We start from the raw sequence: 26756 nt of genomic DNA, 5'->3' as shown, positions 1-26756 counted from the left end.
ATGCTCTCTACTAATAGAGTAGATCACTTTAAGAACTACTGAACAACCTGAGAGTTCACTTAGAAAATCAATGACATTTTGCTCTACCTTATCCAAACACATATTTTTGGTCGTGATTATTAAAAGAACATGGTGGTCTTGATCAGCTCTTCCAATTTTGATTCAGAATAACACAAAATGTGGTAGTTTAGGATGAAGGGATGGAAACTCTAAATGACCCCCCTGCAGAAAATTGCAAAAACAGTTCATGACGTATGTGACAAGAAATAGCATTGGATTCCCCAAAGCTTAGGACTATGGAAAAACTGATGTTGCATTCACTGGAGTTTAGTTTGACAGCTGCACCTGTCCCTCAAAAGCCTTCCATGTGTTCTAACTGAAATACCATACAGTAGGAGTTAAGATTTTCCTACAGTTTCCTCCTATGATTTTGAAATAATTAAATACAGTTACATGCTATTCTACATTAATCAATTTTTTTGAAAAAAAAATGCTACACACTGTTAATTGAAAGTAAAATGAAAAGGACAATAGTTTTTAATGATTTGCTGAAATTTAACACATGGCATCCAAAAATGCAAATTTTCCATCTCTTTTGCTCTCTTGAGATATATAAAAACAAAGCAGAAGTTTCAGTTAATTTAAAATTTTAATTTTTTAATATTTCAAATTTGCAAAGCCCAGAAAATTAAAAAAAAAAATAAAATTGTGAACATTCATGTTGAAACTAGAATGTCCTTTTCCTTTTTAATACCTTTTAAAGATAATTTAAAATATTTTGAGGTAGCTAATCTGTTAATCTTGTGGGATAGCATCATTCTCAACTGTTTCTAAGAAGAGAGATTCCTTAACAGTTACATATTTGATTATTTTGACTTTGTTATTAATGGAATCACATTAATGATGTTGAGTATTACTATGTTGCTATAAAAGGATATGAGTCCTTTTTGCCTTTAAAATTCTGCCCCCCCCCACCCAAGTGGATAAACCCACCTATCTGGTAGTAAACCTGTGTGAGAGAGAAAGGTTACCAACTCTAAGCATAACTGAAGTCAGAGAAAACTAGTAAATCACTTCAGGCATTTGAAATTATTTGACATTAAACTTTGGGGGGATTTTTTATGAATTCATTTTATAATAGTCAATATAATCTTTTCTGTGCCTATTTCCATTGCATGTAAGAGAAATTCCAGTCAATGGCACAACGCTTTACTGCTGCCATTACTGCAGACTTTATAGATCAGAGATGTGTCAGCATGTTAGCTTTAGCAGTAATGCCTCTTTTGTGTGAAACCTTATGGGCCTTGCAGGCAGTCTCTCATCCTGACACTCATAAAACGTTCAAGTCCCCATATTTATTATTTAATTTTCTTCCTATATATAGTGACAGAACACTTCAATATATGAATGTGTAGCCAAAAAATGACAGGCAAGCATGAATAGGACTAATGAGTTTTAATAATAACACATATTAGGGACTGCTAAAGGAAGTTTAATTAAGAAAAACAAGTTGAGCATGAAATTCATTTTGGAACAAAAGCAAGTTAAGTTACTGCTACAGATATAAAATCAAAAACCACAGTGGTGCATCACAGGAAATGATGTTCCAGCCCGAGCCTAGACCTACTTAATGCAGTTGACATCTTAGGACTTGCCTTGAAGTTTATGAGCTTGGGTTTGACTCATGAAATTGAAGGATATGTACTTTTTCACTTTTCTCTGGTTTCCATAGCATTTTAGTTTAGTGTTTTAACTATGTATCCAATCACACTTTTCTTACACAATGCTAGTACCCTTGGGACAGGCCACACAGTAACCTTTTCTTTTTCTGTAGTCTTCTCTAACAGCACATCTGCAGGCGGTTAGATCTACCTGACCAAGCCCAGGCCATCCTCGTGGGGGGTGCTGTAAGTGGTGCTTCAGTAAGAAATCTGCTTCCCTATCAACTTAACTGCACTTGTAATTGTTTAATTTTTGACATAATTTAGAAAATTAGTAGACATATTTATTTGTTTGGTTATTTGTTTATTTGGTAGTGCCAGTGGGGAGAGAAAGGGCAGAGGTTGGGAAGCAGGTAGAATATTGGGCAACTCTCTTCTTAGAGTGTGGTTTTCTTACATTTTGTCTATATCTAAATAACAGTTATATTCTGAAGAGAGCGAAGATGTCAGACAATTACATGAAGGTTTTATATATGTTCCTCAACAACTTCCTTTTTTGAAACAAGCATCTAATTGATATACTTATTGTTTTATACAGATGTTTGGGATCACTTAAACATAATGGTACTTTTTTTCTTCCTTGACACACATGGTGAATGTTGAGTCTTAGAAAAAAAAGAGATTAATCATAACATTTAACAGTAAATTGAGAATTCTCGTTGCCTTTTAAAAAAACAGTTATGGTGGATACTTTCCTACTGTCATATGGAATACTCACTGTGCTTGGAAAATCAGGAAGGTCCCACCCAGGAAATCAATTAATATTGATTCGATAAAAACTAACTTGGGATTGTCACTAGTATGAGTTTTTTCCATAAGATAACCACTCCACTTGTAATAGAATTTACTAAGAAAATTGTGATTATGGCATATGACATTGACCAACAGTTGTCATAATATTCACACCTAAAAATAGTACTTGAGCCATTTAATAGTTAACCATAGCACTACAAGGTATAAAGGTTCACTTCAGTAACCATTATGTTTCAAGTCAGTGCATCTGTCATTTTTAATTTGAATCTATATTACTTAGCTGTCCAAAACTTTACACACAAGTGACAGGTGTTATCTATCCTTTTGCTTATGGGTAAAAAACAGCCACAAGTTACATTACCTCTTTAGCTATGCCAAATATTCTAATGCATGTATTACTATGAGTATTGATACCAATATTTCCCATTATTCAGACCCATGGTCTTCAGTAATAACTTCTGAGGAGTTGTTGAATATATAAAGGTAAAATATATTGCCCAGTGAAATAACACAGTAGTAGTAGTCTATGATGGCAAGCGTTTTTATCTTGTGTTTCCAAACTGTACCTGGCTGGATGCCTGGATGGCTCAGTTGGTTAAGCGGCTGCCTTCAGCTCCGCTCATGATCTCAGAGTCCTTGGACAGAGCCCAGCATTCATCGGCATCGGGCTTCTTGCTCAGTGGGGAGCCTGCTTCTGTCTCTCCCTCTGCCTGCCACTCTGGCTGCTTGTGCTCTCTCTCTCTCTCTCTCTCTCTGTCAAAGTTGTACCTGGCACATTACTGGTAACCAATAAATATTTACCAAGTGAGTAAAGAGACAGGTTCTAGCCTTGGACATTAACAACTATGTGACCTCCTGCTTAATATGCGGTCTCCTCATTTTTGCCTTTTTTTTCTTAACATCAATCAGTTATTATTTGAATTGACAGGTATTTTCGAGTTATATGCAAAATTCCAAAGGTAGAAAGGAATTTATTTAAAATATTGAATTTTAATCAAAGACTAATAATAATTGAAACTTTGTAGTGATTTTCATACTTCTTTTTAAAAATTTTGATAAATTATTTTATTAAGACTTACAAGTGCAATATGATTATTTCTGGTTATAATTTACTAAGACGTGCAGTAGAGTTATTTCTGCCGTGAAGAAAATATGATTGCCAAGGAACTTTGGAGGGAGTAAAAGTAAAAATTAGTCAAACACTTACAAACACTTAGAACATAGTAAGATCTAAACTACAATAAGTTTGCTGTTTTGGTCATTATTCGAACACTTTTTTCATTTTTTTAACATTTTATAATCCCATACTCCCTATTCAATTTTATTTAAATGATAAACTCAGTTAGCAACTTATATTCCATGTATATGTTAAATTCTTGTGAATATTTATTCATTGATGTTCTGTTACACTAATGCCCTGTAATTAGAGCATTGTTTTGAATTTTGTTATTATTAGTAGTAATAGAAGTGTAATATGAGGGTGCTGGGAATGGCCAGCAATCCCTGTACGGACGGATGAAAGATCACTCCAAACTTTGCTGTGGAAGAGAGGAGAAGGAAGGGGGCCAATGCTTAGAGCCGAAGACCCTTTGCTCTTTGCTCCCACTTTTACCTTAAGGATAATCACATATTCTTATCACTCTTTCTCAAGCACATGATGTGTGATAAGGAGTCTTACTGAAACTGGGAGGGTCTGTTTAGGGGAAAGATAAAATATGCTAATCTGCATGTTCTACTAAACATAGTTTAAGGGACAAGGCATACATCTCTTAGGTCACAGGGTGGCTGTTTGAGCTAAGAAAGCTCTGCTGTGAAGTCAACTCCCCAGGGCATTCCAATGGCAGACGGGTTACCAGACCCGGGCATTCCAAAGGCCCACACCCTTCTGAAACCTTCCTTCCTTCACCCCCAGGGGCCTCTGTGTTATGTTTTAGCAAGCCAATTATTATGGCTTATTTCATGTTCTACATTAACCCCAACATGAAGGGAAAATAAAAGATGTGGATGTCTGAAGAATATTGCAAGTGTAATATTCTTTCCCCTTTGGGGTACTGGTCGAGCTCTAAGCCAGGTCAGGAGTGACAGGAAGCCATTATCATTGTTTGGGGCTTTATGTGAAAGGAGTTGGTGGTCTTAGTCCAGTTCCTAGTAGACAGTTACTCCTTAAACAATAGTCACTATAGTGTTTGCCAATTCCAGCAGAAGCCTGGGGCTGAATGGGCACAAAGGTTTAACTACCCTCTCTCTGCTAATCATCCTCCAAGGGGTCAAGATTGACACACCCTGGCACAAGGCCATACTGAGAAACTTAGTGCTGCCTCTGCCAAGGTTGTAGCTATTCTCTGGCAACAAGGGATTTTTAAAAGAGGACTTTAATTAAGCAGGGCACCAGGAATGGCGATTCTCCACTCTTCCCAGGCACAGCAACTCACTAGAAACGAAAATAAGCTTAAATAGTGAATTGAGAATGTAGTGCTGCTCTTCGGTTGTTCCGTCTTCTCTGTAAAGATAGTGGCGGCCATAATTAAGTTGCTTCTGGAAGCAATGACTTGTGACTCAAGAGTGGCCCCTTTTAGACAAAAGCATCAATTTAATATCAAGGGAAATAATCAGCCCTACCTTGCTGTCTCTCCTGAGTTCTTGAGTGATTATTCATTTTCTTCTGGGTGATCAAAGGGTCTCCAATTGGTTTTAAAAATATGTCCTGCAGTATTTTACATATACATTAAAACCGTTGCCCATATCTCTTTTTTTTTTAACATCCTGTCTTATGAACTTATGAATTTCTGTCCCTCTCATCCCCTTCACCTTATTTATTTGAAAGTCAAGACTATGAAGTTAGATTTTAGATTTAACAATTAATATATGGAGATTCTGAGAGCAAATGCAGAGTAAAACTTATTTTATACAGTTAAATGTTAGATGGTTTATTTCAGCCACCCCCCCACAAAACAGGAAACTCTCCAATACTCAGCTGTTAGTTGTAATGATGGCCATAGCAGAAATATTCAGATGTGAATGCAGAGGAAATGCTGTCACTTTGATCTCTTTTTCTTTTTCTTTTTTTTTTTTTTTAAGATTTTATTTATTTGACAGAGAGAGATCACAAGTAGGCAGAGAGGCAAGCAGAGAGAGAGAGAGGAGGAAGCAGGCTCCCTGCCGAGCAGAGAACCCGATGCGGGACTTGATCCCAAAACCCTGAGATCATGACCTGAGCTGAAGGCAGAGGCTTAACCCACTGAGCCACCCAGGCGCCCCTGATCTCTTTTTCTTTGTCTTGTCAGAAGAGCTATGACATCTCAGAATCCCCTTTTTTTTGCCAAACAGTGATGGAATTAGTAACTGTCTATATGGCCATCCATGTATACCCCTGCATAGTAAGGAATTTTTATTGTATTCTAATTTGTTTCTTTCTCTTCTGTTTTACCCTCTCTTGCTGTAACTCCAATTAAAGTAAAGCCTTCACAGGGTCAGACATCACAGATGGATAAAATCTGAGGGTAGGGTTAATTGATGAAAAATAATATAATAAATGAATGGGTTATTCTCAAAGACTAAGGCCAACCTAATTATATGATTATAATTCTTCTCATCCTGCTTGGGATTAGATCTTACATTCTTAAAATAGCCTACAAATTCTTGAATTTTCAGCCCTTATCCAGCCTGATGCTCTACCTTGCCCTCGAGCTACTTTTATCTTTTTGTCTTGAAAAGCCCCAGGCTTCACAGCATTTGGGCTTTATCTTGCCTCTGTCTGTGCCCTGGTCTTCCCTGCTATCTCCTACTCATCCTTCAGAACCCAGTTTATCCATTTCTTTTTCAGGAAGATACCCACTTTAGTCCAGACCCATTAAATCTCCCCTCAGAGGAGTACCTGTGTGGTTCAGTCAGTTAAGCATCTGACTCTTAGTTTTGGCTTGGGTCATGATCTCAGGGTCATGGGATCCAGCCCTGTGTCTGGCTCTGTGCTCAGAGCTCTATGCTTTGTGTCTATGCTCTCAATTCTTTTCCTTCCCTCTCCCTCTGCTGCACTTCTACACTCTTCCTCTCAAATAAATGAATAAATCTTTAAAAAAAAAAATCTTACCTCAGAGCACCGTGCATTATCCTTTTTGGCAAAGCATTTATGACTAAATAGTTATCTGTATGACTGATTTACATTAAGTGGGTCTTCCCCATTGAAATTTAGTCTCCGTGAGAGTCAGCGCTATGCCTATTTTGTTTATGTGGGCCTTGCCAATGGCTGCCACTAAACAATGTAAGAGAATGAAGGAGGCTATGCTTATAAATTACTGTGATAGAAACTACTGCAGATTCAGTTGCAAGAAAGGTAACAGGGGCTTTGACAGTTGAGGGAAAGGAATTATTTTTGTGGCTGGAAGGATCTGAGAAGGAAGTACTGATATTGAGCCAGGCTTTGGGGGTGCTAGTGAGGGTTCCTCTAGGCAAACGCTGCCCAAGTGAGCACTTCCTAGGAAGGAAGGTCTTGGTGAACAAGTTGGGCTCAGTTCACTGGCTACTGCTCCCAGTGCTATGTGCTGCCTTCCATTAGTCTTGTTTTTTCACCAAGATAGTCTGCTACTGGGTGTAACCTTGGCAACAAACTCATGATTTTTTTCCTGCTGATCTTTGAAATATTTTGTTGGTAAAATTTTTTTCTTTTATTACTGTCAAATTTTAGTTTGCCTTTTCTCCTTAGCAATCTATTCTCTCTTATTTTCTTACATCATTGTAGAGGTTCATTTAGAGTGGAAGTAACTTAAGGAGAAAGAAAACAAATACAACTGCTTACGTTTTCTTCACATGGTGGGGAGATTGGGATGTGACTCTGGGAAACTCTTGAAGCTTACCTACCCTTTCTCTAAAAAGGAGGCTCTGGAGAAAAAACTGAGAAGAGGGAAGGGTTTATCTTTAGTCTATTAATTCTTCAGCCCTATCTCCTTCAATCTGTGAGAACTCACTGCATTCATAAAACTGTGATCTTGTTTTATTGAAAAATGTTTCAGTGGCTTTGTGTTTCTGATCTTCCATTTAATTATCTGTTACAAGGAGATGGTAATGATCTCTACTTTGTGGTGTTTAGAGACACTTAAATGAGATGATGCAGTTAGCTCACTGGCCTCAATCTATGCTCAACTGGAGTTAGCCATTAATCAAGTTATTAATTAATGGTGGTCTTGGCAGAATATACTTGTCACCACATTCATTCTCAGTAGCTACTTGGTGGTATGGGCATAGCATGGGCCATGGAATCTCTTGAACCTCTCTACATGATCAAAGTCTTGAACTTTGATATTCCTATCTCAGAGTAGACCTTTCATAACCCTTGGTTCTATTTCTCACTTTTTCTCCTTGTACCCTTCTGGTACTGCTTACCTTTCTACCTCAATACAATTTATCTATTCAACACTAGAATTACCATTTCTCATAACCTTTGCTCCTTGAAATTCTAACATTCTTGACTTGCTTATCCCCAGTCCTAACTTATTTCATCTACTCTTTGGCCTATATTATGGAATGTTGCTAGAGGAAGTCTCAATACCACAGGGCTTGGAGATGCTCTGAATTGTGCTTATTAATTAACCCCAGCAAGATGATCAACAACCTTTTTATTTTCTTTTAGAAAGTTTTTATTTTCTTTTAGAAAGTTATCTAAACACCTGAGTCCTCATTTTCCTCTTCTCAAATAACAGGACACGGCTTATAAATTGGTGGTGGGGACTAAATGACGTGAGACATGGAATGTAGTTTGGACAGGGCTGAGTGAATAATTGATTATAATGTTAATCAGTTTGGTGTATTCACCTATATTTTAAACCGAACATGACAACAAAATTGTTTGTGGTTTCTTTCTCACCATTTAATTCACTAATTAAAGTGAGGTAGCAGTCCCCACATTTTTGTGATTATACCATCCCATGTTTATGATAACCAAATCAAAAAAGTATAAAATATGTACATGCAACTCCTACATAAATATCTCTATCATCAGATTGAAAATCACACACAGAAATAGACATTAAAAGATGAAAAAGATAAAATCAGTATTTTTAGTATCTTTTAAATCTTGATGCCTTCATTCCATCATTCATTAATATTTTAAGACGTAGAGATTCCAAGAACACAGTTCACAGCTAATGAATTGGATATAACTCTGTATTTCAAGTTAGTTTCTTGATGTTTCGAAAATTTTTGTAGTTATTGTATATGATTAGATAGCCATAGTTTTGAGTCTTGCCGTGTAGCTGAAGAGCTTGTATTAGAAGTTTTGTATCTGCTTGTTTCTTGTTCTTATGATTGTATTACTAGTATTTACTTTTACATATATTTATCTTGTGAGAAAAATTTAATTCAGTACTCCTTTTTGTGAGGGTTACTTTAATTACAGGATGACGAAAAATGTGTGAGTCTACTTATCCAGTGATGCTACCAGTCAAGTTAACTCTAATATATCACTGTATGTTGGAAAGAAACAATAACAACAAAATCATCTCTGCTGGCAAACCCACCAGGTTAAAGGGCTGTAGGACTTCCCAAGAATATCTCAAGGGCTGTACATATCACACCATCATGTGGAGACATTGATATTTAAACCATATATTCATATTAGCACAGCTTCATTTCTTTCTCTTTAGCTTTACGTAAAAAAATTATGATACATAGATCAGTGGTTTACTTTCCTTCTCTCATCTGGTCATCTTGTGGTAGGGTATGAGCACAGGGCTTTGGAGATCCCTGCTCCACAACCCTGCCAGATTAATTTTCTTGTGAATAAATTTGATAATATTCTTCCCCTGCTAGAAATATTTAATGGCTTTTTATCATCCTGTGAATAAAATCCAAACTCTTTAGCCTTTTAATAAAGGGCTTGCTTGATTTGGCCGTAACCTGCCTTTCTCGTCTCATTCAAGGCTGAACCTCATTTACTCTGTGTGCTGGCCAAACTAAACCATGCCCTCCTCAAGCATTACTACTTCTTTTCTTGCTGTGGTAGGCCAGGTTTTCCAGGGGAAACATAAAACAAAACAAAACAAAATAAAACATAAAGACTCTGAGATGGAGGTTTACCTGTGGGAAATTTATTGGAGCATGTCACTGGGAAAAACATCTGGGAGGGAGTGAGGGAATCACAGTCAGCTCCTCCCTCTGCCCCTTTCCCTAAGGAGCTTCAGGGCCAGGGTGGTCCCTGGTCTGCATTAGGCAATAAGGCCAGCCTTCCACTGGTGTGGACCAGTCATGGGAATGTGAGCCATTCTCATGGAAATTGAGCACTACAATAGTCACTACATATACTTTCTATGTTTCTAGAATGTTTCTAGAATGTGCCCTCTGCCTGGGATCTCTTCCATGACTACTGATGTTTGTTCAAAACTGTTTCCTAATCTACTAACTAGAGGTAGGCCTGTTTAATGTCTAATCATATTTTGTGTGATTGCACTCATTTGTTTATTTGTTCTATTTTTAAGTACTTACTATGTGAATTAATTACACATTAGTTACTTTAAGTGTTCAGTTACTGAAAGGACTCATGGGACTCAAATAGTTTATACTCCTTGGATAGCTTTGTTACAGGCAAATAGTACAAGAGAGGGGCGCCTGGGTGGCTCAGTGGGTTAAGCCGCTGCCTTCGGCTCAGGTCATGATCTCAGAGTCCTGGGATCGAGCCCCGCATCGGGCTCTCTGCTCAGCAGGGAGCCTGCTTCCTCCTCTCTCTCTGCCTGCCTCTCTGCCTGCTTGTGATCTCTCTGTCAAATAAGTAAAAATAAAATCTTTAAAAAAAAAAAAATAGTACAAGAGAACAACAACAGGAGAAGGATATGCATCCAGTGGGGTTTGGATGTCTCAGACTCAGGCTTCTTTGTTTGCCCACTGCTAGTTCACACAGGATATTCCTTGTCTCCAAGGTCTAAACATCTCCACTGTTTATGTGAAACATCTTGGTAAAGGAATCCCAAATCTGCTGGTGGTCAGATTCTCTCATAGTGAACTAGTCACATAAGCATATTACAGCTACATGGGTGGCCTTGGCCATTGAGAAAACTGCACTGAAACCAGTTATTATTAAATGCAATAATTATTAAATTATTATTAGAAAATCAATTCCTAAAACCAATGATTATTACTGAGTGCTGGTGGCAGGCTGATATATTCTGACCTCAAAATGACTCTTAGATCCATAGGTATAGAATATTATTTACTTTTATTTAATACAGACCATCTTCATTATTCCTAGGTCTGTATTTTCAAATTCATTTATTCACTAAAATTTATTTGTAACCCCAAAGTTAGTACTCATACTACTTTTGCATTCACAGATATGAGCAGAGCAGCAAAAACTCTGGGTTGCCTTACGAGCACGTTTCCAGCTGAGGCTATCCAGGGAGATATTCTGCCTCCTTGTTTCAGCTCTCATATAGACATGAACAGAAAATAGAAATGGTACGGGGAATGCTGTGTAGTGCAAGAAGGTCCAGCTCAGGGGCCAGTTGGAGGGGCTCTGAATCCCAAATCTCTCATCAGTTAGTGGGGTGGCCTCAGACAAGTCACTCAACACTTTTGAACCTTGTTTTCTCTTTCGTAAAGTAAAGAGAATCGAGTCTACTACAATGAATTGTTTTTAGGGTTTGAGATTATAATTTACAACTATGTGAATAATTTATAACTATTTAATTTGTAACTGAGATTATAATTTATAACCATGTGAATAATTTATAGCTATTTCCCTAGGAGCAATGTATCCATGTTCCCTAATTTGGTGTTTGCAATGACTTATAGAACATAGCTATGGTAAATAACAACAATCAGCTGTATAGCCCTGGGCAAGCTCCACCTTATGCTGGTGGTACGTCAGAGTCAGCTGCGGTTTGCCTGCATTATATAAGGATTGTCAAATAGATTTTATGATGGCTGTGAAGCATTATTTAAAAACAACAAACACGAAATCCTTGCCCTTGAATAAGAAATTCAGTAGTGGGGGTTGGGGTTGCTGGGTTCAACAATAAAACAAATAAAAAGAAACTAAAATAAGCAAGATAGAAAATAAATAGGTAATAATTTTATAAAAAGACATGTAATAGACTATGTAAAGTTGTAAGTCGGAACTTTCCTGTTGGTTCCCACCTCCCCATTCAGCAACCATTTGTTGAACACATGTCACTTTCCAGCTTGCATTAGAGACTTTTTTTTTTTTTAATGTGGCTTATTCCTTTAAAATATTGTAACTACTTAGGAGCAAAAACTCAATTGTACTCTCATAATATTTAGCACAATAGCTTATATGTTGTAGATACCTATTAAATGTTTGTTGAGTGAATAGAAAACTGGATGACTATGTCACCCACTGTGATTATCTAATGTTCCAGAAAGTTCTCTCTACTCTCTTAGCATCATCTCTTTGATCTGGGTTACTCAGGAACAAAACTAGTTCCAGCTATTATGATGAATTAATGCAAGTGAAATACTACCATCTATATGCCTTTAAAAATATTATTTATTTTATATTTTATTTTTCTCAGTGGTACCACATATGCTTCAACCCAAAGGGAGAAATTTTTTGAAGTAGCATCTGTACTAACTGCAGTGTTTGATGGAGCTAGTCTTGTATGATTTATTAGACTCATCTACTTGTCTGGCCTGCTGAATCAGGCTTTCTGATTGTGTTATTTTCATGTATTTATTATAAAATATTTCAAACACATGGAAAAACAGAGAATTGCATAACAAAGGTGTAGGGGTGTGTATGTGTCATCTAACACTGTCAAATCTTAGATTTATAAAACTTGCTGTAGTTAATTAATTGTGTTCTTTTAAGGCCTCACCACAGGTTATCAATCTTAGTGCCAATTAATTACCAATTAATTAGTTAATGCCATTAGTTAATTAACTGCTGGAGTATTTCATACACTTTCCTCCTTACCCAGGGATGACAAATATTCTGTTACTACATATTTATGAGATCTGTGATAATATACAGCTTTGTTTTGCATATTTTATGCTTTATTTAAATAACATTTTACTGTCTTTGATCTGCAACATGCTTTCTTTAAAACTTTTGAGATTTATCTAAGTTGACATAGTTGGGTCTGGGTCCTTTATTTCCACTGATGTATAGAGTTCTGATTTGCGTATACATCATAATTCATTTATCAGTATCAGTTAGTGGACATTTAGGCTATCATGAAGTTGGAATTTTTTGTCACCCATTATTATTTTAGCATAATCCTGTGTAAACACAGATGGACAACCAGTCACTGCATTTGATGTAAAATAAAAAGTTCAAAATGTCAAGTAAAAAAAGGAACAAAATTAAATCTAAACTTCCAATAAGAACAGGGTAATCCATTTAAATTTCTGTTTCTGTGAAATTGTCAGAGTATTTACCTAGACTCTGTCCTTTCAAAGGAACATGAAACACTTTTACAATTCAATTTTAAGTGCACTAGGATCAATTTTTTAAAAGTGTTAATTGTGAAGTGAGAGACTGTTATCAGGTGCAGTGATCAAGAGGACAGCTTTTAAATCAGATGCCAGTGGGCTCCTGGATCTGTTATTGATTCGCTGAGAGACCTTGGGCCGGGTGTTTAACCTCTTTAAGTCTCAGTTCCTCTGAGTAAAAAGGGGATAACTATTGAACCCATGTTATAGGGTTATTGTAAATGAGATGTAAATGCATAAAAGCAAAGGGTTTGGCATAGAGTAAGAAAGCACCAATAAATAGGAAATAAGCCTGCCAACAAATTTGAAAGACTTTATATTTAGATACACACACATATATGTATGAAGACTTATAATAGACTTATTTACATATATGTTTAAAATTTCATTAATTTAAGCAACCCATATTTTTACATTAGACTTGGACAACTGTTATTATTATAAAAAAAAATTCTGAGAAATCTTTGGGGCAGTACTGTAATTCTCCATACAGGTAAGCCCATGTAAAATGGGATGTTTTTGTGAAGGCCAGAAGTGAAACATTATTGGAATTTGAAAATTCACCATGGCATGCAGAATTCTAATCTTTCACAACTTGTATAAAAGTATCACATCAGTGGGAAACAGGAGCTGCTTTCTTTTTAACATGGTTAGGGATTTGTGAGTACAAAAGGAGCATTATTTCATTAATAATGAAACAAGTACTTTTTAAAAAAATTTTTTTATAAACATATAATGTATTATTAGCCGCAGGTGTACAGGTCTGTGAATCGCCAGGTGTACACACCTCACGGCATATCACCACATACCCTCCCCAGTGTCCATAACCCCACCACCCTCTCCCTACCCGCCTCCCCCGGGTCAGCCTCAGTTTGAAACAAGTACTTTTTATTATTAATAAGATACCAAGTGTATAAAAAGGGAACTTTTGGAAATCACTGTGCATGGAGATTGGGCTGAATGAAAAATGGTGATGAAAACTTTTACAGTGCCACCACAGGTACTCTATTTTGGGTGTCAACATGGTGCTTTTTTGTTGTTGTTGTTTGTTTTTTTTTTAATTTATTTTTTTATTATGTTCAGTTAGTCACTATATAGTACATAATTCATCCTTGATGCAGTATTCAGTGATTCATTAGTTAAGTGTAACACCCAGTGCTCATCACAACAAGTGCCCTCCTCAATACCCATCACCCTGTTACCCCCTCCCCCCATTCTCCTCCCCTCTGAAACCCCCAGATTCTTTCTCAGTGTCCATAGTCTTTTGTGGTTATCTCCCTCTCTGATTTCTCCCCCTTTGGATTTCCCCTGTGGTCCTCCGTGCTATTGATTATGTTCCACATACAAGCGAAACCATATGATAATTGTCTTTCTCTGTTTGACTTACTTCACTTAGCATAATCCCTTCCAGTCCCATCCATGTTGATGCAAATGGTGGGTATTCATCCTTGCTGATGGATGAATAATGTTCCATGGGGTATATGTACCACATCTTCTTTATCCATTGACATGGTGTTTTTTAAATCTTAAATGCGACTGGGAAAGACTCCATCATGTTGTGGCCCACTACGATTCTGCACAAGAGTAAGCGTAGTCTACTCTTAACAAAGATGGGTTTGTGTAGCTAAATCTTCAATGCTTGCTGGAGTTCTGGCACAGGAATGGGATGGGTCTAAGCCTGTCTTTTGTATGTTAATGAGCTTTCACAGCAAAGGTTTATGAATTAACACAGATGGAAGTATTCTTGAAGAAAGACATTTATCTCCTTATTGCTTCCTGTGATGGATTGTTCAGAGCTAAGGGAACACCAGGCCTGAACCAAATCTCCCGCTGCCCTATATAGTTTGTACAATCTCCTTTCTAATAACACAGAGCCAGGGCAGCCCCAATGCCAGACCAGCACTTCTTCAGGAATCTTCTCATAATATGACAGGATAGAACCATCTGTAATACAAATCAACACTGGTATTTTCAAAGTAAGCACTTTAAGAGATTTCTTGAACAAGAAAACATGAATTTGCCGAGTTGAGTGCCAACTTGGAGTTGAAGTAAGAGTACAGCATGAATTGCATTGCCCTGAGTGTTACATTTTATCCTGATGTGTTTTAAGTTGAACTGGGTAAACAGTGTTAGATGTTCTATTAGTGTTAATATTGCAGGATGCTGTGATTAGGTATGATTATTTTGTAAAACTACTGCAGTCTATTTTTTATTGCTCCTTTGATCTCTAGCAGGTAGTGAAAACGAAATTTGTAACTTAAAATATGTTGTCTTTGATGCAGAAATTAATTTTCATGTTGCAAATATACTGATTTCTAAAACGTTATAGCTGGAGGGTGGAAAAAGAAACCTTTAGTCTGCAAAAAAATGATGACACTTTCTGTTTCTTTTTTGAATGTTGTCTACAGCCATTTTATCTTTTAAAGTTTTGAATCTTAATTTAAGGTGAGGGACCTATATCCAATGACTTGATGCAGACTTTTGAGAAACAGCAAGGAGGTTGAACTTAGAAGGTAGTTGTACTTAAATGATCACCGTTGAACTAGGATTCATTTTCTTGTTCTAGCATTAGCTTTGTTTTCTTCTAGATAGCATAGGATTGGGGACTACCTCCTTGTTGGTTTGTTTTTAAATATGTATATGTATATATTCACTCTTATAGTTTGTTTACATTCCACTAATTCCCTACCAATGATTTTCAAAATATTTTCTGCTATGTAATTCTAATATTTAGTATGTGTGCTGATTAATTCTGTGGTTCCTTGACATGATTGAAGACCATCAATAAAGGGGCAATTTCACATATAACCTTCAGTATTTTAAAAAAATGGTATACTACGAAATGCTTTTGAAACCATGTATTTTGACAAGGCCTGCTTCCACTTAAATATGTATAAAGTCAGCAGGCAAGTTTCTCAATAATCTAATAATCAGTTATTTCACTTGTCATCTCACATCAAGCCATAATTTTCCTATGGTAGCATTCAACTTACCTGACTCTAGCCACTGCTTATGTATTTCTGTAGTTTGTAAAATGTCTAGTTATTGCTCTGTCTATTTTAGCTCGTTTGTTCTAATGATTTATTTTCATTTTCTTTAGGATGCAGACCTGCCGCTAACTGGATTTGATTTATAAGAGGGAAATCTACAGTCAATGGCCACTCTTGTCACATTGCTACTATGGAAAACAGAATGGTCAATAGGATATGGTCTGATAACTAGTGATGATTGAAGATGCTACTTCAGTCCATGTGAAATCGATGGGAGATAGTGGCTGTATAAAGAGCTTCCTGAGCTTTTCTTGACAAACTCGCCTTGAAGAAGTCAGAGGTGTATTCTACCATTATACCGTCTTTCTCAAGTGGATATAAATACCTTTGCCTCCCTGTAACCAGACAACTACACAGCTAATGTGGGACCATGGCACTGCCCAGATGCATGTGGCCAAATTATGTTTGGAGAGCAGTAATGGCATGCTTGGTACACAGGGGATTGGGTACCTCATTGACTCTCTGCGTGTTGGGATGTTTACTTCATGCTGCCCATGTGCTTTCCCAAAAATTGGATGATGCAGACCCACTGGTGACTACCAACTTCGGCAAGATAAGGGGGATTAAGAAAGAACTCAATAACGAAATTTTGGGGCCTGTTATTCAATTTCTTGGGGTTCCGTATGCTGCCCCACCCACAGGGGAACATCGTTTTCAGCCTCCAGAGCCACCATCCCCCTGGTCAGATATCAGGAATGCGACTCAGTTTGCTCCCGTGTGCCCCCAGAATATCATCGATGGCAGATTGCCGGAAGTCATGCTTCCTGTGTGGTTTACTAATAACTTGGATGTGGTTTCATCATACGTGCAAGACCAGAGTGAAGATTGCCTATATTTAAACATATATGTTCCCACTGAGGATGGTGAGTTTACTACAGGAAAAGTAGGGAGATAAATTTATATTTTCTTTTCTATTCTAAGTTCTAACAATATTAATTCACGTGTACTGGTAGCATGCATGGCTTTTCCTGTTGGCATGTAGACATACTTTACATGCTTGCATGCTGCTCTTTTTGTTTATGTGTGTTGGTGTATCTGTTCTTATTTTTTTCCTGTGCCTACTCATTTTTTTTCCTCCGCAGCACGTGTATTTAGGTAGAAATGGGCTCCTATTTTCCATTTCCTACCGAATGACTTCTGAGAAGATGCATCAACATGTCTCCATTGCATGTGCAGGCTCAACGAACTGGGGATCTTTCGCACTCAGTAAATGCAGGAGCATATTAAGTTAGATAGTGGTGTTGCATGTTCCGGCGGTCTGTGATGGAGCGCCATGTTATTTTCTAGTCTTCTATTCATTTTTCAGTAAAAAGAATATCCAAGGAATGTGCCAGAAAACCCGGCAAGAAAATATGTAGAAAAGGAGGTATGTATAAAAGTGGAAATAAAAAATGGGGGAAAAAGCTTGCAGAGGAAGAAGGTACTCTCCCTAAGGATGATTTGCTGATGCTGGAAAGTAAATGGTTAGGTGATATTTGGAATTTCATGAAGCCTGTCAAGGAATAGAAAGATGGTGAAGGAGAGCTGTAGCTGAGTAGATAACATTGACGACGCTCAGTGGTGGTGCCTTGTGTTCTGGTGCTGGTAGCATCGATAGGAATTGAAATCTCTGCTCTGAGTTTGTGTTTAGAGGAAAAGATATTTAGGCTATGACATTGCATGCAAGGAGTCCAAATGATGTTGCCTTGCCAACTGGTTGACTTTTTCTCCGAACCCTGTTTTCCAGATACAGATTTCTGTTCCTCTTAGAAAACTGATCAGTTCAGTCACAAACCTAGTTTTTTGCTTGCTTATTCTTAGCTACTTCTGAATGCCCTATGAACTTTCTCATATCAGGGTAAATTTGCCATGACTGTTGGGCAATTACCATTATTAAGTAATGGTATTTTTTTCCAGATAGTGTATATTTTCGGTTACTCTTCCAGAAAAGAATGAGGTTTTGCAGATTTTTATACTAAATATTTACAGTCTTAAAATTACTTTAACATTTTTGTATTTATGTTAAACAATTTAAAACATAGGGAAGAACATGATTCAGAAGCTACAATTAAATCAACCTTCAAATCATCCTCTAGCCAGACTGAGTAAATGTAGACACTGACAGCTGCAAGCTTGCATCTGAATGTAGCTTGTCCACACTCCATTTTTATATAACATCCAGTAAATCACTCATAGGAGAATATGATTTTCTAGGGCAGTAAATCATCCAAGTGTTATTTTGACCTTATTCATAACTTTGTAGAATTTCCAATCTCCATACAGAAGTCATATTAATATTCTAGTGGTGTACATTCTATCTCTCTATGCACTTCTAAAGCTGGCTGGACCAAGTCAGATTTCATTACAACATCCTTGTGGGGCACGGAGTGTCTAAGCTGTTCTGTTTTATGAGGATTGCATTATATGGAAGAGCTTCATACAACAAAATTCTCGATTGTCGATCAGAGTATTTGCATTAAATTGAGTTTTTTGTTTTGTTTTTATTTTTATTTCTTTGGTCGTACTAGTAGAGTGAGATCTGACCTTTCGTGTATTACTGATGCCACGATTTGGGTTAAAAGCGCAGTGTATTTGAGAAGGTGGATATAGAGAACACAAAGTCTTTTAAACTAAAACAAAGTCTCTTGTTTTCCCCCAAATGAGAATAACTGCAGTAATTTACATGCCTTCAACTAATGTACAATACCACAGTGGTTATTATTATGCAGCTTATCAAGCATGTGTAATTAGCTAAGTGACTTTCACCTCCTATCACCAAGATGTTGACTCACAAAGTCATAAATAAAGATGCTATTGAAGATTGTATAAATAGAACATAATACATGAAAATATGTACAATCAAGAAAATGATAAGGATACTGAAAAGGTATGCTAGTAAGTGAGAAAGTGACCTTTCCTCTCATACAACTTCAGGGGAAATAGATTCATTAGAAAATTCTTTTTCGTTGTTCTTTGGATTGTTGGTTCCATCAGCTGTATGAGAGAGTTGGCAAAGAGGTGTGTAAGGTTGTGCTTTTTATTTTGGCAAACTTTGAACTGATTTCTAATAGCCAGAGGATAAAACCTGTGGATACTCACTTCAGCGTGTGTGGTTTCTAGTCCAAATCTATTGTGCTTTTATGTTAAGCAGTTTAAAAAATTATTTTGCATTGGTATTTAATATATTCTGTTATTACTAAATAAGTTTGTTCTTTTATTAGCTGTTTGTATGTTACCCCAAAGTCTAAGTAACGAAGATTTTAAATGTGGTCCTTTATATGAATAACCTTTTTTAAACTAAAAACTAAAGTTTAGAGCTTGACTTTAAGCAGAGGAGTAGAACTTTTCCCCCAAACTTTTAACTTTTTTTTTCCTTCTTTATCATGGAGAGTCTTTTGGTCATTCCAAGAAATCCCATTATTCTGGTTCAAGAAAATAATTGTCATTTCATATCTACACATATACCAATATATATTGCATATGGATTATAAATTCTCCAACAGAATTCTAGAAGTTTTTAAATGATGGTTCAGGAACTATAGGAATAGGTGTGTTGCATTTTATAGGTGTTAAAGATATTTTTAACTTGCTATTATTTATCTCTTTCTTTTTAACTGTGTGTGGTTACCTTCCAAGGCAGATGAACTTCCCCCCACCCCTGTGCCAAGTACACTATAATCTGTGTATACTGTATTAATCCAAACTTTTTCTTAATTGCCTTAATCATTTACTCTTCAAGGGAGGTCAATAATGAATGAAACAAAGATCCTTTTTCCCATAGAACTTACTGAATTTAAGTAAGTTTACAAAGAACAAAGCATTTTCTCTGCTGTAGTCTGTATAATAGGAAGAAAATCTTTTACTTCCCCAAGAGATGCCTTGCTATAGTTTTTTCTTAAATATTTATTTATTTGTTTGAGAGAGAGAGAGAACATGAGTATAAGGGGCAGAGGGAGCAGGAGAGAGAGACTCTCAAACACACTCCACGCCTATTGCGGAGCCTGTCAAGGAGTCCGAAATGGAGCGAGAGGCAGAGCTCCGTCTCATGACCCTGAGATCACGACCCTGAGATCACAACCTGAGCCTAAACCAGGAGTCCAACGTTCAAATGACTACACCACCCAGGCTATAGTTTTTAGATAGAGCTTTTATAATATTTTCCTGTGCAGTTGAAGAAAAAAAAAACATTTTTATCAATAAGCTTCCTCTCATTTAAAACAGGTCCCAGTTGCACTTTTCAATCTATCTTTTTATATTTCCCATGATAGTTTTAGCCATATGTTAATTACTCTCTAGATATTTCTTCAGGGTTTTATCCTTTCAAAATTGAAAGATGAGTGCTTAAAATGAGATGGCTGTCAACATTGGGCCAAATAGGCAGATAACACGTGACAGAAACTGGAATTTGGATGTAGAAAAGATATTACTATCTATATTTTATAAATAAGGAAGTAGGTTCTGAGGTTAAGTGTTCTGACCCAATTTCTTTTGCTAGTAAGTGGTAGTTAGGTTTGGTCCTAGTTCTTGTTAATATTAGATGCATTTCCATTATATTAAATTACCTCTAATAGAGATTTCTATAGCAGAGGCTCACATCTCTCTACCTTCCTGATCTCCCTTTCTTCCCCCCTCCCGTCAAATATATTATGAATTCTTTTTATTCTACCTGTTGACTCTATTTTAGATTAATTTAATGCTCACTTTAATTGAATTGGGTCAAGTCCATGATAGTAACTGATTTCCAGAAAACTTGCTAGTACACATTTTAGTGACCATTCTTAAATCCTACACATAATTTTCTTATTGTCTAGACCAAGATCCCAACATATTTCTCTTGGCTACTATCAGGAATAGCTTTAATTTGCTTATGTTTCATTTTGTTTCTCTAGTTTGCTGTCTTGTGAGTTGCCAACAAACAGAAGAGTGGTCAAATATTAGGCAGTAAACATGAGAAGGAGGAACAAGGGACCCAGAGAATCCACAAACAAATTGATTGGCTCATGGATACCCTAGAGTTGTGCAGTTTTGCATTTCTCCAGCACTTTGACTATTATTTGCATAGCTCTTCTGAGATGAATACAGAAATGATTTTCATTTCTTCAGTGTGAGAAATTCTTAACCTACTTTTCTCATTTACCCCAATTTTTAATGTACAGAAAATTGGAATCTTAATAGATGTCTCTTGCATAATTTTTTACTCTTTGAGTATTTTATTCCTTATTTTCATATGCATTTTACTTTTACGTTTTCTATTTAGTCGTCATTACCTGAGATAATACAGACATCATTCAAAAGCCCTTTCCACAGATTTAGGGTCTCTTTGGTTGTTAGTTGAACATAGATACTGACTTTTCCCTAATTAATTATACTTAACAATACTCTCTTCGCTGTCAATGTGTTTTAAAGGAGATTATATTCCAGAATGCTCCTCCTTCTGGCTGACACATTTTTAATTAATCTATTCATCTAACAAATATTTACTGAGTCCTTACTCTGTGCTGATGAGATTACTGCTCTAGGACCCAGAGATACAGCAGTGGGAAAAAAAAAAAAGTTCTTGACATCCAGGAGCTTACATCTAGTATGTGGAGACAAATTGTAGACGATAAACACAATCAACAGCTAAAGTTAAAAGATGTAAGAAGATGAGAAATCAACAGAGTGTGGTGAATCAAGGGTGCTGGTGTGAAGGATAAAGGTCATTTTAAATAAGATATTTAGCATAATCCTCATTCCAACAAAGACCTGAAGGAGATGAAGTGGGTATCTGGGGAAAGAGCAGAGTAAAGAGCTAGTGCAAAGGCATTAAGGTGAGAGTCTGTGTTGTGTAGTTAAGGAACAATTTGCACTGTAGTGTACCTGGAAAGGCTAAAGGGAGAGAGGCAGTGAGACTCAGAATGATCTGACATTTTATTAAAGAGGTCATGCCACCACAGCAAAGGAAACCATGAACAAAATGAAAAGGTAACCTACTGAAAGGGGAATGATATTTGCAAATGATATATCTGATAGGGGTTAATATTCAAAATACATAAAGAACTTATGCAATTCAATACCAAAAAAAGACCCCACCCAAATAATACAATATAAAGATGGCAGAGGACCTGAATAGACATTTTTCTGAAGAAGAGATACAGATGGCTAATAGACATACTGAAAAATGCTCTACATCATTGATCATCAGGGAAATGCAAATCAAAACCACAATGAGGTATCACCTTATACCTGTCAGAGTGGCAAGTATCAGAAAGATAAGAAACGACATGTGTTGGCAAGGATGTAGAGAAAAAGGAGCCCTTGTGAACTATTGGTAGGGATGCAAATTGGCACAGCCACTGTGGAAAACAGTATGGAGGTTCCTCAAAAGAAATTTAACAAAATTACTGTACAATGAGATAATTCTGCTACTGGGTATTTACCCAAAGAAAAGAAAAACACTAATTCAAAAAGATATATAACCCCTATGTTTATTGTAGCATTATTTACAATAGCTAAGATATGGAGGCAACCTAAGTGTCCATAGGTAGATGAATGGATAAGAAGATATGGGAAATATATATAATATTATTCAGCCATAAGAAATAATGAGATCTTGCCAGCTAGAGCAACATGAATGGACCTAGAGGGTATTAGTGAAATAAGTCCGTTAGAGAAAGACAAGTGCTATATGATTTTATTTATGTATGGAATCTAAGCAATAAAGAAAGAAAGAAACAAATAAAACAGAAACAGATACATAAATACAGATGATGAATTGATGGTTGCTAGAAGGGAGAGGTGGGGGATGGGTAAAAATGAACGAAGGGGAGTGGAGGTACAGGTTTCCAGTTATAGAATAAATAAGTGATTGGGATGAAAAGTTCAGCAAAGGGGAAAAAACTCATTCTGGCTGAGGTATTGAGAGTAAATTGCAGAAGAGTATGGGGAAACTGGGAAAGCAGATAAGAGGCTATTTTAGCCCAGTCAACATATGAGCCTGGTCCAGGCTCAGTCCAGGGTAATAACAATGGAAGTGGTAGAGTCTCAATGTTTTCTGAAGGTCACATTTTTTCTATTAATTTGTTATGAGCTGTGAAAGAAAATGAGTCAGAGAATATTCCTAGATTTTTGATCTGAGTACTTAAATTAATAGATTTGCCATCAAGTAAGATGAAAAAGGAGAACGTAGGATGTTTTGGGGGAGGCACAGTGGAAAGATGTTGCATACTTTTGGACATGTTAAATTTAAGGTGACTTATAGACCTTCAAATTCAGACCTCAAGGAACTAGTTTGAAGTTCAGGAGAGAGGTATAGGAGGTATAAATTGAGGAATCATTGTGGTACATAAGGTAAAGATTTGAGGTAAAGTCATGAGGCTGAGTGAGAATAAAAGTAACTGAATGAAAATAGAGAAAAGAAAAAAGACACCAAAGACTAATCCATGAGACCTTCCATTAAGAGGGCTGGAAGAAGAGAAGGAAAACAATGGAGACCGAAAAAGTGTTATGTGTGAAATGGTAGGTAAACCAAGATTTTTTGTTGTTGTTGTCCTAGAAGCTTAGTAAAGAAGTGATGACATAGTAATCAACTCTACCAAATGAACTTCTGTGGAGTGTATAAGTCTGACCACTGGAGTGGGCTAAGAGAAAGTGGGATATTTGGAGTTCCTGAGCATAAATAACTATTTTAAGGAGTCTTGCTGTAAGACAGATCAGGGCGCCTGGGTGGCTCAGTGGGTTAAGCCTCTGCCTTCGGCTCAGGTCATGATCCCAGGGTTCTGGAATTGAGCCCCGCATCGGGCTCTCTGCTCAGCAGGGAGCCTGCTTCCCCCTCTCTCTCTGCCTGCCTCTCTGCCTACTTGTGATCTCTGTCAAATAAATAAATAAAATCTTAAAAAAAAAAAAGACAGATCAGGAAAAAATGGGCACATAAGGAAAACAGAGGTTACTCTTATTGCTGTAGGTTAAGATGAGAGAAATAAAAACATATTTGTATAGTAGAAAGGGAGCAATGGAAAATAAAGAAGACAGTAGACTGCCAGAATAACGCTTTTATAGAAAGATGGGATCTAGTACACAGATGGAGATTTTGGATTAAAAAGAGTATAAATAGGGGCGCCAGGGTGGCTCAGTGGGTTGAGTGTCTGCCTTGGGCTTAGGTAATGATCTCAGGGTCCTGGGATCAAGCCCCACATTTGGATCTCCACTCAGCAGCAGGTCTCCTTCTCCCTCTCCCTCTGTGATCTCTCTCATTCTCTCTCTCAAACAAATAAATAAAATCTTTAAAAAGAGCATAAAAAGATAATTTAACATTAATGCTAAAAAGAATACATGAGTAGGAATCCTTGGGTAGAAGTGGTAGTGGGTTTCTACTTTTATCTGATTGCTTTTATTTTGCTTGATGTGTAATATTAAGAGGAATGGAGATAGAATTAACATTGGTGAGCTCTTAATTTATTCTAGAATGGGGTGCCTTGCTGGCTCAGTCAGTAGAACATCCGACTCTTGATCTCAGGGTTGTGAGTTCAAGTTCCATGTTGGGTGTGAAGATTACGTTAAAAAAAAAAAACTTAAAAAAATTTGTTCTGGAATTTAGCCTTATTAATTTAATATAACAATCTTATGAGATTTTAATTACCATATTATAAATGCAGACATGGAAGACCAAAGCGGTTAGGTATCTTGTCCAAAGATACATAATTTGTTGGTGACCGCTTGTATTTCCTTTGAGGTAATTTTTGAACAAGGAGTAAAATAAAACAATACAACAGCAACAACGGCAGTCTTGTTTATGTGGGATCCCAGATCAAAAAGAAAATGAAATTGGTTGCCAGTTTGCTAGTAGACAAAAATCACTGCATACTGGAATGATTGCTGTATCAGGTTCATTTGGGGGTTTGAAGATGAATGGAAACCAAATTGCACCAGAGATTTGACTCCATATTTGAATTAGTAACCTTTGACAGATGTGGTTAAGTCTTCTAAAAGCTAAACACTTTAAGTTGGAACTCTGAAATGAAGTAGATCTAAAGGGTTGTAAAGTTTTAAAAGAATAGCATCAATTGTTCCATTGTTTACTGACAGTCAGAGAGAGTCCTCTGAAGCAGATGATTAAAAGACCATTATAGTTGTCCAACTCAATTTCTCCAGAGAATAAATACCTTTTTTCTAGTAGAAACTGGGGTTGAAGTTGAAAACATTTAAGACTTATGTTACCAGCAAAGAGAGTTATACCACAAAATAAATCCTTTGTAGAAACTGCTTTTCTTTCTCCTCTCCAATGTATAATAAATAATGTATTTTTTAATGTATTGTTTTCATATATAGGACATGCTACGAGCTTAATAATTATGATGTAACTGTTGCTTTAAATTACTTCTATATTACTTAGCATTACAGATTTTGTTGATAATCTTTTGGCTTTTAATATTTCTCCTATGAATGCTCTTTTTCCTCCCCATTGTAGTGGTACATGCTAAAATAGCCTAGGAAATGGTCAATTTCAAAAATCATCAGCATATAAATTCTCTAGTAACAATTATATAAACTCATTCTAGATTTGATAACCTTAAATTCTGGACTAGATGTGGAAGCATAATTTCTGATCGTAAATTTTCTCATGGCCATTTATAAGAGAACAGAGTACTTTATGTAGCATTTCCTTTATTAGTTTCCTAGGGCTGCTGTAACAGATTGAACAAATTGTGTGGTTTATAATAACAGAGATTATTTATTCTCTCACAGTTCTGGATTGGAGAAGTCCAGAGTCAGGAATTGACAGGGTGGATGATTTCTGTAGCTTTTGAAGGAGAATCTCCTGGCCTCTCTCTGAGATTCTGGTGGTTGCCAAAAGTTCTAGGCATGCCTTGGGTTGTAGATGCATCACTCCGATTCTACCTCAGCTATCACATGACTTTCTTCCCTGAGTGTCTTCCCGTGTCTCTGTATCTTCACATGGCTTTCTTATAGGACACCAATGACAGCATTTATGGGCCATTTTAATGCAGTATGACCTTATCTTAATTACATTTCAAAGCCCCTATTTTCGAATAAGGTCATTGTATTTTGCTAGGGCTGCAGTAACAAAGTATCACAAACTGCATGGCTTAAACAACAGAAGATTTTTGTTTATGGTTCTGGAGGCTAGAAGTCTGAGATCAAGGTGTCCACAGGGTTGATTCCTTTTGAGAGTTGTGAAGAAGAATCTGGTGTAGGTTTCCCTCCTCAGGCTTACAGATGGCTATCTTCTCCCTGTGTCTGTGCACATGACATTCTCCCTGTATGTATGTCTGTGTTTAAATTACCCCCTTTTATAATCTGTTTTTTAAGTTGAGATATAATTGACATATAACACCATATTAGTTTCAAATATACAGCATAATGATTTGATATTTTTATGTATTGTGAATTGATCATACCAAGTCATCATCACCATACATAGTAACACATTTTTTTTCTTGTGATGAGAAATTTTAAATTTACTTTTAGCAACTTTCAAGAATATACATATATATATATATATATATATATATATATATATATATATATATTCTGGCTTAGATATATTAGTAACTGTAGTTACCAGCTATTACATCCTCATGACTTATTTTTGACTGGAAGTTTATACCTTCTGACCTCCTTCACCCATTTGCCCACCCCTCACCCCTACCTTTGGCAACCACCAATCTGTTCTCTGTATCTATATGCTTATTTTTGTTTGTTTGTTAAATTCTACACATAAGTAAGATCATACAATATTTGTTTTTCTCCTTTGGACTTATTTCACTTAGTATAATGCCCTTAGGATCCATCTATTTGTCACAAATGGCAAGATTTCATT

At 36.5% G+C, this 26756-nt stretch overlaps 1 protein-coding gene across 2 annotated transcripts in view; it reads left to right on the top strand.

Annotated features, from left to right (window-relative positions):
• The window catches only part of LOC111147342 (neuroligin 1), a 760181-nt gene that overhangs the window by 3054 nt on the left and 730371 nt on the right, over positions 1-26756 (top strand). The window contains exons 2-3 of one of the 2 annotated variants that reach the window (XM_022503350.1): positions 16009-16821; positions 17265-17324. In XM_022503350.1, the coding sequence (XP_022359058.1) occupies positions 16329-16821; positions 17265-17324 (553 nt within the window). In that variant the 5' untranslated portion in view covers positions 16009-16328. The remainder of the gene's footprint in view (positions 1-16008; positions 16822-17264; positions 17325-26756) is intronic. The other variant, XM_022503342.1, reaches the window with a different exon arrangement.

The sequence above is a fragment of the Enhydra lutris genome, unplaced genomic scaffold (assembly GCF_002288905.1).
Source record: "Enhydra lutris kenyoni isolate GAN:26980312 unplaced genomic scaffold, ASM228890v2 scaffoldscaffold2, whole genome shotgun sequence".
Taxonomy (NCBI): Eukaryota; Metazoa; Chordata; class Mammalia; order Carnivora; family Mustelidae; genus Enhydra; species Enhydra lutris.
The sequence above is the reverse complement of the archived record's forward strand: the minus strand, read 5'-3'. Positions and strand labels throughout refer to the sequence as shown.